The sequence below is a fragment of the Vulpes vulpes genome, chromosome 7, assembly GCF_048418805.1.
Source record: "Vulpes vulpes isolate BD-2025 chromosome 7, VulVul3, whole genome shotgun sequence".
In the NCBI taxonomy this organism is placed as follows: Eukaryota; Metazoa; Chordata; class Mammalia; order Carnivora; family Canidae; genus Vulpes; species Vulpes vulpes.
Window position 1 is genome coordinate 40,820,077 of NC_132786.1, and position 16,632 is coordinate 40,836,708.

The 16,632-nt window shown below is 38.7% G+C and overlaps 1 protein-coding gene across 6 annotated transcripts in view; it reads left to right on the forward strand.

Moving 5' to 3' along the window:
* The window catches only part of TRMT9B (tRNA methyltransferase 9B (putative)), a 71,729-nt gene extending 55,460 nt beyond the window's left edge, over positions 1-16,269 (forward strand). For 3 of the 6 annotated variants that reach the window (XM_072763586.1, XM_025993525.2, XM_072763587.1), the window contains exon 5: positions 7,788-16,269. In XM_072763586.1, the coding sequence (XP_072619687.1) occupies positions 7,788-8,821 (1,034 nt within the window). In that variant the 3' untranslated portion in view covers positions 8,822-16,269. Of the gene's footprint in view, positions 1-2,036; positions 2,211-7,787 lie in introns of all 6 variants that reach the window. The other 3 variants (XM_025993524.2, XM_072763585.1, XM_072763588.1) reach the window with 2 other exon arrangements.
* The last annotated feature ends 363 nt before the right edge of the window (positions 16,270-16,632 follow it).

Sequence of the window (16,632 nt, forward strand, 5' to 3'; positions counted from 1 at the left end):
AATGGAAAAGAGGGAATGGAATGTAAGCCCGTACTTTCTGTTAGCTCGCTTCAATACTATGAAACGTTATCATTTAATGAGACTGAGTAAAGCGGCATGACTGTTGGGTACTGGAGCTTACTGCAGTGTCAAAAATGTCCTGATATGCTTCTTGCACATTTAAGATCATGGGGTCACTAGGCTTAGCAATATTCCCCAATTTCCTCATTAGGATAAAATCTTCCCCTTCCTAGCATTTCAGTGTATGCAGCTGGAAAATAAATAACTGCATCATATTTGGGAGATTCACCACTATCCTTAGAAATGAATGCCATCAGAAATGAAAATGGGACAAATCAAGGGTGTCATGGGCCTTGGGAGCCTTTGAGGAGATGCTGAGATTTGAAAAGGCCTAAGTGGCTTCAGTACTGCAAGACGCCCTCTGAACACCTCCTTCTAGCTCTCATGATCCACACACCTATTCTTTCGTTTCTTTACTTTTTAAATTCCGGTATCATTGACAGGCAGTGCTATATTAGTTTCCAGTGTACAATGTAGTGATTCAACAGTTCTGTACGTTGCTCAGTGCTCATCCCCGGAAGTGTACTCTCAATCCTCTTGACCTGTTTCACCACTTCCCACCCCCCTCTGGTAATCAGCAGTCTATCCTGAACCTGCTCTTATTAGTCTAAGTTAATTTGGCCTTTCATTTTTCTAAATGTACCCCCTGAGCCAGTTAAAATAAAGCAAACTGTTTTACAAGATTATTTTTCTTTCACTATGACCATCATCTTTGAAATACTCAGGACTGCAATTTTGAAATACTTTCTAAAGCCTATCTTCCCACAACTCCCCTCCAATATTGATTACTTTTTCTCATAAGCATTCTTAGAAACAGTAGCTAGGAGATCTAAAATATTTCTGAGACCCAATCATTTACATTGAAATAATCACGCTGGAAATCTTATTTTTTATTCACATACTCACCACTGTCTCAGCTGGCATCGATGAACTTTAATTATGCTTTTATTGTCTCATATAATTCTGAATGGCCTATGAAGAGGGAGTTATTAGAGCACTGTGATATATTTCAGGAGCAGCAAACTAATCATCCTTGAATAGTGGTAGTATTTTTTTCAGGGAGAAAACTCTAGAGCTAATGCCAGTAGGCACAATTATCAGCTCTAATGATATCTGTAAATATTTCTGAAAAAGGAATTAGCTACTATGTCTGTGAAAATATAACACTAGGTATCAGATCCTAGAAGGCTTTGTTTCAAGATGATTTCTCCTATTATTTCTTTCTTTCTTGTAGTATCAGATCTGATTGATCTAGATCTTTGGGTTGTGTAAATATTGAATTATTTGGGTCTCTGCTACCAGAAAATGGATGTCAAAAATGGTCTGTTTAAGAAAAAATAATAGTTCTAAGAGTTTGCATACTAAGTCAGTAGAGATCATTTAAAACCTAGGACTGACAATAGATTGGATGGAAAGATATTGAAGTTCATTTTTATTCAAATTCAAAATATTTGACAAGCATTTATTCTTATGTGTAAATTATTTTATGTATATCCAATGAAAAATGATGGGCAGTAGTTTGTTTTACACAGCAAGTAGTAAGAATGTCTGAAGAAATAATATGAAAATAAATGCCATCACATACAGATCTATGCATAATGAAATATGTATATGAAGGAAGCTTTTGTAAAGGACTGGGCACTGCTCCTGGGTACCACAAAGCTCTGATTCCCTGCCGTGAGCCAGCTAACAGTCTTTGGTTGAGCTAGTGTGCTAAACCCTGTGGGTATGACCTCATTAAGTGTTCAATAAATATTATTTCTTTTTCCCTATTCCTTTCCCTCTTCTATTGTAAATGAAAATATGCAAGTGCCCTCTGAAGGTTTTTCTTTGGCTTTTGTGAATACCTTCATGCCATGCTGTCGTCTGTTTCAGTTCATTAATACAAAGTTATTTCTATTCCTCGTTGTAAGAAAAACTGACAGTATTCCATTTCCTAGAAAGGACAGCACGTAACGCAGGTTTTTCTCTTATAGGTTGTGGGACTGGAAAGTATCTTAAAGTGAACAGCCAGGTATATACCCTGGGCTGTGACTACTGTGGGCCATTGGTAGAGATTGCCCGGAGTAGAGGATGTGAAGTCATGGTATGTGACAACCTTAATCTCCCCTTTAGGGATCAGGGCTTCGATGCCATCATCTCCATAGGAGGTAAGGCAGCCTGGTCACACGTTTGCCCTTCACCATGAGAATAATGTTACATGGTGGAGGCCATTCTCACAACCTAACATGAATTCTTTGTAGAAATGTCTATGTGATTCATTTTATCTAATTTTTAAAAATATTTCAACTGGATGATTTGACTAATCGCAAATGTATTTACGGTAGTACACATATGATTGTGTTAACTAGTCAAATGTTCAAACTGGTATTGTAGTCTTTCTGATGATTCATTTCAATTTCTTTGACTTATGAGTTAGAAAGTATTAGGGGAATTTGACTCATTAAAAATATTTCATACTTTGTTATATTGAAATGAAGCTAGATTTGTCCAACATGAAGTAGAACTTTAGAAGTCATATTACCTTCATCAGGCCATGACTGTATCCTTTATTGGCAGAATATCATAAAACTAATGCATTGAATGTCACCTGACAGGATGTGTCATCCAATCTACCACTCACTGGTGTGCAAGGCGCTGGGGGAGATGGCCCCACCTGGTCCCGGCCTGCATTGTTTTTAATGCCACTCAGCTCTCTTACTGCCGGAGGTTATTCATAAGTCTAGGAAATATGTTCCTCATATTTTCCCAACAAGTGTGCCCATAAAAACACACATGCCACAAATGAAGAGAAACAACAAAACCCCATGCCTGAAATATACACAAGTAGGGCTCATTTTACTCAATGCACGTAATCCTGAAACCTACTAGTCATATTTATATGCTAGGGAAGCTTGCAGCAAGTTGTTTTGAGAAGAGGAAAATCTTTTGCAAAGCCACTTATTTGCTCCAATACACTTAAAAATTAATCAATTTAACTATGACAAGCTTTGTCAAAGTGAGGTGATCCTAAATAAAACTGACTAGATAAAAAAAAAAAAACTGATTGCCAGATAAAAATACAGAGTAAGACTGTTTGCTCTCTCCTGAAGGTAATGAGGACTTGATCTATTTGACATTAGATGGGAACTCTATCTTTGCTTAGTAAGAGGATGCAGGCCTGGATGCCACAGCCCTGAAAGTAGTTAGGCTGGTAGGAGACAGTTGCCATGGAAACTTGCTCTGTGCCAGCCTCAGCCTTACTTGCAGTTGAAACTGTTAAGTCCATTTGGGGCATAAACAGTAAGAGGAGGGATTCTTGTTACACCAAGCAACTCATCACAATGATTTGAATCTTTAGTAGAAAGAGAGTTTTTGGGTTGGTCATTTCACCTAAGGAACGGGAAGTTGGGGAGATGTCAGAAAAGTGTATTCTCTGCTCTTTTGTTCATTTCCATTAGTCTTAGAGTCCCCATGTCCAGGCTGTGCCGCTGAGGCACTACTGTGGGTATAAGGATACTTCCCTGCTTTCTAATCCAAATCTAATCATTTAAAAAATGATGATGATTTTCAAATTGCCTGGCTTTCCAATCCACATTCCATATGTATGTGGTTAAGTCCTCTGCTTTCATAAGTCTCATGCTTTGTCTGCAGAAGAAATGGAACACACCTGGTTGCCATCTTCTGAAGAAAAATGCTTCCTTAGGTGGAAGTGCACCATGTATTTTTAGGAACCATACCTATAAATTAATGTGATATGGTCATTTTCAGCTAGGTTTCATGTTTAGCACTATATTATGAAAACTTTTGATAATGTCCATATATATTTACTTCCCTATTTAGAATCCTGTATGTTGGCACTTCTTGCTAATCTTAACATGAAGAAGTACATATATGTAGGTATATATGTAAAAAAATATGTGTATATATATATATATTGCTTTTCTGTGTCTCTTAATAATTTGAAAAGTATCATACCTAATTATACATTCCTTAAGTTTTACTTGCAGATTGATAAGAGAAACAGTCTTTCCACTTCTAGAATAGCTTGACAATTCTACGAAAATTTAGCAATACACTAAAATAGTGCCCAACAACTATTTTATGCTATTGGTTCTCAACTTGGGATTAAGTTGCCACCTCCACCCTTACAAGGCACTTGTCCATGTGTGGGACATTTTCAGTTGGCTCGACTGGTTGTGTGTATGTACAACCTACTGTTACCTAGTGGGTGGCCCCCACAACAAGGACTTTTCTAGCCTGAAATGTCAGTAGTGCTGAGGTTGGAACACTCTTGCTTTCGGCTACACCTATGGATTCTGAATGCTTTTAGATAGAGAGATGAGACCTGTATATGGGAAAAGTTAGATAACAATAAAATAGCAAGATATAGCAGGACTTTAAAGATGATCTCGTGCAATTTCCCTTCTGATTCTAGAATCCAGTAATTGAATTCAACCAACCTATTTTCTGGGATCTCAGGGGGAACACATTGCTATAGAATACCTATATTGTACTATTTTTGCCTTTAAGTTATAAAGGCATATGATCATGCTTTTTAAACAAAAGGGTTCTTTTTAATCCTTTAAAAATTCAATACAGTTTCCTGACATTGATAATTCATGTAAATGTGTCTTCATGTCTCATTTTGGTTATACTTACAATGTTTTAAAATATATATATATATGCATATAAAATAGATTTTTAAAAAATGTTTATTTATTTTTGATAGTCACACACAGAGAGAGAGAGAGAGGCAGAGACACAGGCAGAGGGAGAAGCAGGCTCCATGCACCGGGAGCCCGATGTGGGATTCGATCCCGGGTCTCCAGGATCGCGCCCTGGGCCAAAGGCAGGCGCCAAACCGCTGCGCCACCCAGGGATCCCAGATTTTTTATATAACAAAGAAATCTTCATTTGTAAACTTTTCCCAAAAAAATTAGGCCTAAAGGTTACTTAGTATTGTATGTTAAATATAAACATAACACAATATAGGAGCACCTGGATGGCTCAGTTGGCTAAGCGTCTGACTTCCACTTATGACCTTGGGGTCCTGGGATCCAGCTTGTCCCTCCTCCTTTCCCCCTGTTAGTGCGCTCTCTCTCTTTCTCTCTCAAATGAATAAATAAAGTCTTAAACAACAACAATATAAAAGATTCAGATATTTCCTGGATGATATTATGCTATTAAAAATGGATCACCATATAACAAATGTTTAAGAAACAAATACATATAAAGGCTTCCCTCTTTTTTTAAAAAAAAGGGCTTCTTTTGAAGCCCAGAATCCTGAAATGTTGAAAACCTATAACTCTGCTAAAAAGAGATTATATTAAAGCAGTCCAGTTTTAATGAGGCTTTTTTTGGGGAGGGCGGGGGGGGGGGCAAAGCAACATAGTCAACTCTCATTATTCACAGTAATTATATTCTCTAAAGTCTCTGTGAACATTTAATTAGTGAATACAGAGCCATCGTCCCAGGGGAAATACAGGGCTAGGTTCCTGTGAGCCTCTGGTTGTAGCACTTTTGTCAACTGGTTAATACACAGCCTTGTTTTACATGTGCTTCTGTTTAAAGACAACTTATATTTTAAAATTATTTTTTATTTTAAACTTTTTATGTATTTATTTTTTCAAAGAGAGAGAATTGGGGGGAGGGGAGCAGAGGGAGAGGGACAGAGAATCCCAAGCAGACTCTGTGCCCAGTGCAGAGCCCGAGACAGGGCTTCATCCGACAACTCTGAGATCATGACCTGAGCAGAAATCAAGAGTCAGATGCTCAACCGACTGAGCTACACAGGTTCTCCTAAAGACAACTCATTTAATTTTGAGCTCATGCTAACAGCCTAAATGAATCTTCTGTAAACACATTTATTTGCTCTAAAAGACATATCCCAGTCTTCTCATGAGTAGGAACCCCTGAGCACCATGCTAGGGGATCCTTCTAAACAGCAAAATCACCTACAAAAAGCACAAAATTCAGAAAATGTGTCACTAAATAGCCATGAAAGGACACTGGTCGACAGGAGGCAAGTGAAAACAAAGAAGGAGAGGTTCCCTGGTTTGGCCTCAGCTGGGAACATGCCCTCTGGGAATATTTGCACCATGTGTTTGTTAGTGAATGACCATGAAAACACTGAGAGTGCTATTTGGGGTGGGGAGGGGGGCTACAAATGTATTTTGGCAAGTAGCAAAATTTGCAAATACAGTATTTGCAGATAACAAGGATTTGACCATATTTTGAAGTTAGACCCACAGAAGTTCTGGAGTGAATTAGGTACGAGTCATGGGAGATAGTAACAACCAGGAATAGTCATAGATATCCACATTAGCATCATCCTAAGTCTTTGTCCTGACCTTTGTGCCTCCTTTTAGCTATGTGACCAAAGTCTGCCTTCAGCAATGCAAACTTTCAAATTAACCTTTATAAAGGGCTCTGTGGGAATGGGAGTGGGGAATAGTCTGAGACCTAGTGATGTCAAGTGATTGGTCAAAGATCACAAAGTGAGTTATCGACAGGATCTAGGACAAAATACACAGGGATCCTGTTCTGCAGACCCGTTTTAGCCTCATACCTCTGGCTTCCCACATTGCTGCATGACAGTAGGAGGCACCAGTGTGCTGCTGATAGGAATGAAAACCTGATTGGGAACAAGATCAAGTATGCTTTGAATGATCTTCCTTTAATAGCTTTATCTACATAATAATCTCATTTTAGATATTTGCTGTCTCCCCCTGGCAGGTAAACTAGAGATCTATCAGCTTAAAACCCCCCACTACCGGCTGGATTATGGTGAGGGTTCCAGCACCTGTCCCAACCTCCCCTCCATCTCTCCTCTCAATCTCTCCTCTCACTACTCATACCAGACTCCCCTTGGAACTAATTTCCTACTTGAAACATTGCAGGGCGGGGCATACCTTTGCATGTGGAAAAACGATCTGGTTGTTTCTCTTGACATACTACTGTGATCAAACTCCTCTCAGAACTAATAGACTGGCAATTTCCTCATAGCATTTGATGAAAACATACATAATAACACACTTAAGGCTTGATAAAGGCAGTCCTACTTGAGTCTCACTTTAACTTTTCAGGGTTTGGAAGTAAAACAATGACACGTTGATTTTTTAAAAATACATACACAACCACTTTCTATTAAAAATTAATATGTTTAGCAATCATTTGGACTCATGCTTGGCTGGCTTATCTTTGCATTATCTAAATAGGAAAATAATCTTTAACATTCTCCATTTTTGTTTGCTTTATTAATTTTATTCACATTGATTGGTGGTGTTAACCTTTTGATGCTTTAGAAGTGCCGGTCATTCATTAAAGCAAGGAATCATTTCATAGTTCTTCTACAAGGGCATACTTATGTAACAGTGCTTCCATGAACATTCCATGAATGCACACTGGTCATCTTTCTAGTTAATAAATTTCATAGGATCTGGGACCTGGGAGGATTTAGAACTTACACATTCTTTACATGCCTTAGTATAAGCAAAGAAACCTGAAATCCATAGAAGTGAAATTATAGTCCCAAATTGTCTAAAAAGTACAGGAGCCAGAGATAAAAATTATGTCTCTCCCAAAGTGAGGCTGTGCTAATCCCACCATTTGTCCTGCCATGGAGGAAACAAGGACTTTTTACTGGATGTTGAAATTGCATCATTATTATATGGAAAATACTAGTGTCTGAACATGTAGGTTTATGTATGTGTATACACGCTGAGGTCTAATTTCTTCTTTTTCAGTCATACATCATTTTTCTACAAAACAGAGAAGAATCAGAGCAATTAAAGAAATGGCCAGGGTCTTAGTTCCTGGAGGCCAGCTAATGATTTACGTGTGGGCCATGGAACAAAAGAACCGACATTTTGAGAAACAAGATGTGCTCGTTCCATGGAACAGGGCTTTATGCTCCCAGCTTTTCTCAGACTCCAGCCAGCCTGGGAGAAAGCAGCAGTGTGGACATCCAGAAAGAAGCCATTCCTACCACCCTCCTTGCTCCATCTGTAGCTGTTCTGTTTGTTTTAAAGAGCAGTGTCCTTCAAAACGGTCCCACAGCATGGACTATGAACCACTGATGGCTGGAAACTGTTGTGCAGATGTTTCTAAGGAAGGGGAGGAAGAAAATGGATTCTATAACACCTTAGGAAAATCTTTTCGTTCCTGGTTTTTCTCTAGGTCTTTGGATGAATCAACTCTGAGGAAGCAGATTGAAAGAGCGAGACCCTTGAAAAATACAGAAGGTTGGGCCAATACCACAATATCCATCCAGCCTTCCAGACACTCCAGCCTAGACTTAGATCATCAAGAGCCATTTTCAATAAGAGAACAAAATTTAGACGAAGATGTGTTTGTGGAGACTTCTCAGAAACCACTGGAGTGGCCAAGAGCATCAGCCGCAATGAAACATCTACACGGAGACCAACAAGGAGAAGTTAGGAGAAATGGAGATGGGAATTTTCTGGAAGGCGCCCATCCCAGTGACAATTGTGTGAATGCCGGTAATGTGGAAGATGGGAACCCTTCTGCTAGTAAAATACCGAAAAGGATTTCTGCACTCAACTCCACAGATTCCAACCCAGATGAGACAATTTCTGTCAAAGAACAACAACCCAACGTTTTGGATTCCAGAGCCTTTATGCGCTACTACCATGTGTTTCGAGAAGGTGAGCTCTATGGCCTGCTGAAAGAGCACGTGGCAGAGCTGCATGTTCTGAGCTCTGGGAATGATCATGGCAACTGGTGTATCATTGCTGAAAAAAGGGACAATTGTGACTGAGTGGATCATTTTAGACAATTCCTCCAAAAGATGAACCATGTTCTTTTTTTACTAAGTTTGGTATGGTTACCTGGATTTGCGTCCAATTTTACTATTTTTAATCCATTTATGCTTTGGTTCATGGAGATGATGAATTGATCATCTTTTAAACCTTCAGATGAACATAGAGCCTGGCACGTAAAACATTTGACAAAGGATGTTCATAAGTTATCTATAGAGGAGAACTGAAGAAGCAATAGGAAATGAACTTCAGTATGGTTGGGATCTTTTCTTCCCTGAAAGATGAAATTATTTTGAGGACATATCATTTTTCAGTATTACAGGCAGATTTTAATAGATTCTGGTTGTTGACTTTTTTTTTATTACTATTGAAGTAGAGTCAACAGATGATAACATATTAGTTTCAGGTGTATAGCATAGTGATTTGGCAATTCTATAGAAGATTCTGTTATTAAGTAATACCTTCTGATAACAGCATTTTTATAATGAAAAGGGGGTGAGTTCATCTTCTCAGGTTACACTTTGGATCCCTAAGCAAGATATCAAGTAAACCTGTTCTAATGCACAGATGTAAATTGAATCACGTGATACATTACTTTGTTGCCGAGGCCTTGCTCTTACTTTAAAGTCTTTTGAAAAGCAATAGATGGGGGAGAGAGACAAGAAGTGTTACAAGGACTTTTCTAAATGATAAGCAGACTTGCTTCTAAATACGTAAGTAACAAAATTTTCAATGTTGCTCAGAAGGTTTTTAAAGGCACTGTGAGCCTGTAGAGAGTGGTATGTGGGGTACTAGAAGCTGTGGCATGGACCCAGGTGGTATTTTCATGACCTTATTGGAAGCAGGAATGTCTGGTTAAGATAAGACCAAGATTGACTATGGAATGATGCTTTTCTTATGAACTGAAGGAGTATTTAGGAAATGAGAATCTGGTTGAAGCGCTGTTTTACTTTGGCTCTCATTATAAATATGTTATTAAGGAGCAAGATATTTGTCCTAGATAGAGGATCTGTTGTTGGATTTTTTTAAATCTGGACATTTATCTTATTGAAAGCAACATTTTATCAGTTATATTAGGGATTTAGGTAGAATAAATTCCTATTAATTTAAGGTTTAATTTCTGCCACTTTGTAGACAAACAGACTGGGTGTTGTAGTCACTGCATCTGTTTAGATTAACCATGGGTCTGTTTACATCTACGTCATGGGTCAGGAGACAGATGACAAAAGTCTCTTTAATCTATGGATCACTATAATCCTGAACAAAAATCCAATTCTTGTTTTGTGTAAGATTTCATTTGTTTGGGGTTCTTTTTCCCTTCAGTGATTGTGCTCTATCTTAAAATAATGCTGCTATTTTCAGAGAAACCTAAAGGATTATTTTTAATGCTTCTCTGAAAATGACTGATGTGTATATCTCCTTTGGCTTTAAAATGAGATCACATCATCACCTTTCTGGTTGGTGAGATTGTCTGGTGGACAATATGGAAGACATGGGATCTGTAGTGTTCGGTGCAGAGTTTGCACTAGAGGGACAATGAAAACAGACCTAGAAGTGGAATATAAACTAAAAATTAATTTAGTGTCTTCCATTTCTTTTTTTTTTTAATTTTAGGTAGTTAACACAGAATGCAATATTGGTTTCTGGAGTAGAAGTCAGTGATCCTTCAGTTGTATACAACATCCAGTGCTCATCCCAGCAAGTGCCCTCCTAATCTCTACCCCCCATCTAGCCTATCCCCCACCCATCTCCCTCCATCAGCCCTCAGTTTGTTCTCTATCATTTAGTCTTTTATGATTTGTTTCCCTTTCCTTCTCTTCCCTTCCCATATGTTCATCTGTTTTCTTTCTTAAATTCCACATATGAGTAAAATCATATGGTATTTATCTTTCTCTGACTTATTTCACTCAGCATAATACACTCTAGCTCCATCCATGTTGTTGCAAATGGCAACATTTCATTCTCTTCGATGGCTGAGTAATATCCGGTGTGCATGCCCACATGTGTATATGTGTATACATTAGATAAGATGTGGTATGTGTGTGCATGTATACACACACCACATCTTAGCTAATCATCAGTCAATGGACATTTGGGCTCTCTCCATAGTGTGGCTATTGTTGATAATGCTGCTATAAACATCGGGGTGCCCTGTACATGTACCCCTTCAAATCTGTATTTTTGTGTCCTTTGGGTAAATACCTACTAGGCAATTGCTGGATCATAGGGTTCCATTTCTTAATTTAGGACATTAAATATGAATAGAAGTGGTTTTCTTGGTAGAAAGAAAATATTCTCTGAGTTGGAGAAGTCTTTACAATTAAGTCTTAATGACCTTTTTTATTACAAGTGGAATTTTCCTCTCCTTGAAGCTTATTGTCACATGTAACTCTAATGCCAGCTTTGTTTCTAGAATTTGCTCGAAGTCCTCTCTTTCTGGTGGGAGTGCACCACTCGCTTGCAACTCCATTTATTAGGCTGTGCCAAAAAAGCTGTGCCCTAACCTGTGTGAGTGACCTCCCAAGCACACATCCTGCTTTATGTAAGATGATTCTCTAGAATGGTTCCTGGGAAAGACTTTCACAAATTTTTGACAGGGCTGTAAATAAGCCACCAATACTAGCAATCTTTTGCTCTTCATCTGCTGAGCACAAGAATTCTATGCATCTAGACATTATGTTGTATATGAAATTGAACTCCATGGTTGAAACCTCTCTTTGGTATATTCACGTGAAAAGCACTCAACTCTACCTTCTGCCTTTAGAGATTTATCTATGTCATTGAAGAGCCAAGCTAATGTAAGTATCTTAATCATTTAAAAATCTTGCTCGTTTTTAGGATTGTCCTCAAAAGGAAATACAAATCATAAGCAAGTTTAAGTATATACAGGTTATATACCAGTGTTCAGTCTACCTTTACTTGCTTAATTATAGATTTTGCTGAGCTATCTGAAGTAATATGAAAACTTGGACTCCATTATTAATACTGGATCAAATAGTGTCTTTCCTGTTCCTTCTCTGTTCCTTGCTGGCATCCCTGCAGAGTCCCACTTTCTGAACTAGTGCGAGGTGTTTGGGAGATTACCAGAAGGTTCTTCCTTAAAAGCCTTTGCTGCCTGGGGCACCTGGGTGCCTCAGCTGGCTGAGTGTTGGACTCTTGGTTTCGGTTCAGGTCATGATCTCAGGGTCCTGGGATCAAGCCTCACCTCGGGCTCTGTGCTCAGTGGGTAGTCTGCTTGAGGATTCTCTCTTCCTCTCTCCCTCTACCTCTCTCATGCATGTGCTCTTTCTCTTTCTCAAAATAAATAAATCTTAAAAAAAAAAAAAAAAAAGCCTTGGCTGGCTTACTGATGCCTCACTGGCCTATTTAAGGATAACATACAGTCCAGTGATTTGGGGTAAACTGCATTAACAAGCCAGAAAGGATGCAATCAAAATAACATCACAGTAGCAACCATGCACATGCTCTATTTATTATTTTTTAAATTGTCACTAAGGTGATGAAATGACACCAGCATGTCATATAACTAACAAACCATGTGACAACTGTCTCTCATTATCATGTTGGTCTGATCCTCCTCTCTTATCACACTGCCCAACATGGGATGGTGTAGGATTTTTGTTTCTAGTTTGCTCTTCTATGTTCTTCCGAATTCTAGATGTCAAGAATTCCTCTGTTTTAACTGATGATCAGTTGAACTGGCAAATAGTGGATATAATCCAGAGAGAAATCAATCCAAATCCAAATCAGCCAGGAGCATTCATGTAATTGTATATTAATAACCACAAAAAAAGTACTGCTGAATTTTTTATAAAACTAAATGGGTTTGGAGGAGGACAGAGGGGCAAACCCAAGAGTTGTGGAACTTGGTTGGGGAAGGTACTCCCTAAAACAGCTCAGATTGGGAACAGTGGGAGCAAATGGAGTCTAACCACTAGCCAAGCAGCTGCAGCCTAGGGGAAAAAAAATTAGGGTAGGCCTGAGCTCTTCCCTGCTATTATGTAGAAAATGTGAAATAATAAGAGCAGCTAACTTTTCTTAATATCTAACATTAATTATTCTATCTGTAATCTTCATCAGAGCCCCCTGGGATATAAATATTCTTACTGTTTTCCAGGAAAACTGAGGCAGAAAGAAATGAATTCAATTCCCTAATATCACACACATAGCAAGGATCACACATCTAGTAAGGAGCAGGATTGAGATTCAGATGCAGGCAGGCTGGCTCCCAGCCTCCCCTCTCAACCACAACGCCGTATGATACACTCAGGCATGGTGCTGGGCAGATTATAAGAGCATTTCTTTCTTTTTTTCTTTTTTATAAGAGCATTTCAAGGCAAGTGTGATTATCCCCTTTACAAATGAACTTTAGCAAAGTTAAAGCCTTCACAGTAACACAGTAATTGCATAGTAATTAATCCCTTACACATTTCCCCCCTTTTACACCTATTTTTTTCCACGTATAACCCAGTTTCAATTTGATTTTAATAAGAAAAACAAACTTTGTCACAAAATGCTCTGTGCTCACTTCTCTCCAACTCTTCAACCCTTTAAACATTGTATGACTGTTTTTCCACTTTATGGCTGAGAAAATTGAGAGCTATTGAGATTTTCACTCATTTTATTTGTTGACTGAACCCTGCTCTGCAACAGATACACAGGATATAAGACAATGGATAGCGGGTATGTTGAAAATACACAGAATATTAAAGTTAGCTGACCTGAAGGTGCCAAGCTGGAACAGTTTCATTTTCATTGTATACCTGTTATCACATTGTACTGTTTAGTTGAAGTAATATACAAAACACCCTCTTAGAGAATCACAGTGTATTAGCATACCCGAGACCTGCACTAAAGTCTGGACTTCATGCAACCGAGCTTGACCCAGACACATGAACATCCTCTAGCACAAGCATTCTGAAATGCTTATTTCAGAAAGCATATTTAAGAAAACAATGTGTCCGACAGAATAAAATGCAAACCCCCCGCGTGGCATTCAGGCTTTTCATAAATTGGCAATTATTTTTTCAGGCTCATCTCCTGCAGTTGCACCCAATTTGTTTCTGTTCTGCAATCTGCTGTTTTAAACAACGCTTTTATTAGAAGTTACATAATGACAAGTAATTATCACATCCCCTAGATATAAACTTGGATTTCGAATGCCATAATTGTAATCCTTCTCCAAAGAAAAATGTGTGGTGCAGGCTTCATTCCGCCAATTCAAAGGGCATATGAGGTAAGTGTTATCACACACCCATCCAGCAGATGGAAAAACCACGGGAGTGGAAGTGCCTTACAGAGACGTCCCTAGACCCCAAACCAGAAAGCTCCACTCCTCTTTTCCCCAACTTCGACCCAAAATTATGATTATTGGTTTAATTGTATAAACTCCCTATAATTTGTCCACAGAACTGGAGTGGGAATATTTTAAAGGAACTCTCACCAACCAAGAATCGAAATTCTAATGCAAATAGAAAGCATTCTGCGTGGCATGGAAAACACACAGAAACCTACAAGAGCTAATCACAGAGAAAATATTAACTGTGATTTGTCCTATTTTTTAATCCCCATGGAATTGGATGCATTAGTGGGAACTAGAATCCCATCCCATTCTGTACCCCCTGGATGCAGGCCTTCCTCAGTTGACTAGGCACCAGGGATGGCCCTCTCTGGATGGGAGCAGTGTTAGTTTAGCATGCCACCCCATGACCTGATGGTCAAACTGGATCCCTCCTTTGGCAAATAAATATATAGTTTGTCTCTTCTTCAACTACAACTGGGAAAAATAAAGCTTGCCTCAACCCAATTAATTACTAACTGATTCATATGAAACAACATATTTTCTCCACATGGAACATTTGTTTTTCTCTGGATATTATCTCCTCATGCAGAGGACGGTGGGTCACAACTGTTAATCTGTGCCCAGCATAACTGAAATTATATTTATATTCACTTTGGGGAATTTGGCTGAATGACAGTCATGTCTATAATGAGCAAATCATACGACTTTCATCAGATTTCCTATTAGCTATGTGGAGGGGCTTTGTTAGGGAAGGATTGACAATGGTGAAGGCTCACTAAGGTGGACCCTGGTGGAATTTCTGAGGAACTTCAAATATGTGAAAACTGTCCCATTTTCTTTAGATGTTCTCTTAAATATGTATTCTATAAATATATATATATTTCTAGACATCAAGTGTTTGTTGTCATTAGTGACCAAGAAAAAGTAGCCCTCTCAATGTACTTGTCAAAACATTAAATTATCAATTACCGTAGAAACGTATTTCGTGAATAGATTTTCTTGTTTCAAGAAATTGAAAAATAATGTTCAATATTGTTGTGCTTCTTCTGATGTTGACTTGTCTATTTCTATCAAAAGCGCATTAACTTTTTTCTACAGTATATACAGTTACTTTAGCTTTTCCCAGAAGCAGCTAGCAATAGTTTTAAAAGCACAAATTGATGTAAAATATCTTGACTGTTGTCAATCTGAAGATCTTTTATTTGCATTAACCAATGATGTTCAGGATCTTTTTGTAATCAGTATTATTTAAAATGGTGTAATTTGTATGTCTATGATATATATTAGGTTGTTTATTTAAATTATGTGTAAGTGTACTTTTTAAAAAATGTTATTATATGAACAAAATTATGCCTTTTATCTCCACTCTGAGTGTGACAGGATGGATACTGTTCTTATAACCTCCATCAATTCGGACAGCCACCTCTCCTTCTACTTCAAAAGAACCGGGCAAATTCATTTGTATTTGAATTCTATTATCTTTGTCTAAAGGAAACCGAACTAACCATTTAAGAACAGGTTGTCTTTAAAGATTTAGTAAAAGAAAAAAAATAAAGATTTAGTAAAAGAATATTAACTAAAAAATATATATATATATATTTTAAGATGAATAAAAATGTATTAGACTGTCCTAAAATGTATGTGGAAATACGGTACTGCTATTGAGAGAACATCATTTGTGACGTCCTCGGAATGCAGGCACCCCTCCCGACCCACTCCATCTGCAGATTGTCAGCTCCTTAGCAGATGGGGTGTGAAGTAAGAGGGCACTTGTGTGGCCCTAACGCAGCTCAGCGGGAGCATGTTTGAGCAGCAGATGGTGCCCTGGCCTGGTGCAGCCCTGACCACCTCCCATTCTCCGTGATGGAAGAAGCTGTCACACAATCCCTGGGTGTCGATTTTTGCCCCTCACGGTGGCTGCTCAGGAGGCCAACATGAAAAGGACTGATAACAAAATAGATCCTGTGCCAATCTTTTGGCCAGAATCAATTAAACCTCGGTTGTGCACCTTGGACTCTTCGGCAGAAATCTGTTTTAAGACATTGCTAGTTATTTGTCCTTAGAGACCATCACTTCTTCCGTCTTTGTGCTCATCTTTCATTTTTTTGAAATACCTACGCATAAATCCAGATTAAGAATCTTTAACAGACCTGTTAGCAGATTTTACACTTTTCTCAGTGGTTGGATCAGAAGGAAATCGTCAAGTTCAGTACCTGATTTTCACTGTCCACATCACGCCCCCCTCGGTCCCGAGGGACAGGCCATAGGAAACAGTCCCTATGAAGCTGCACCCCGGAGCAGCCTCAGCCAGTGGAGAACTGCCAGAAATTCCACCTGCCAGGGCCCTCTCACTTGTCACTGCCTCTAAAGAAGGAGGGATTCGTGCAAGCCGAGAAGCAGGCCTGCATTTCCCCCAACACACCCCTTGTACTCCTTGTGTTAGTTTAGATCTTTCCAGATCTTTGTCACAATGCAGCCCCCAGCTTGGGTCCCGTATTCAGGAAAATC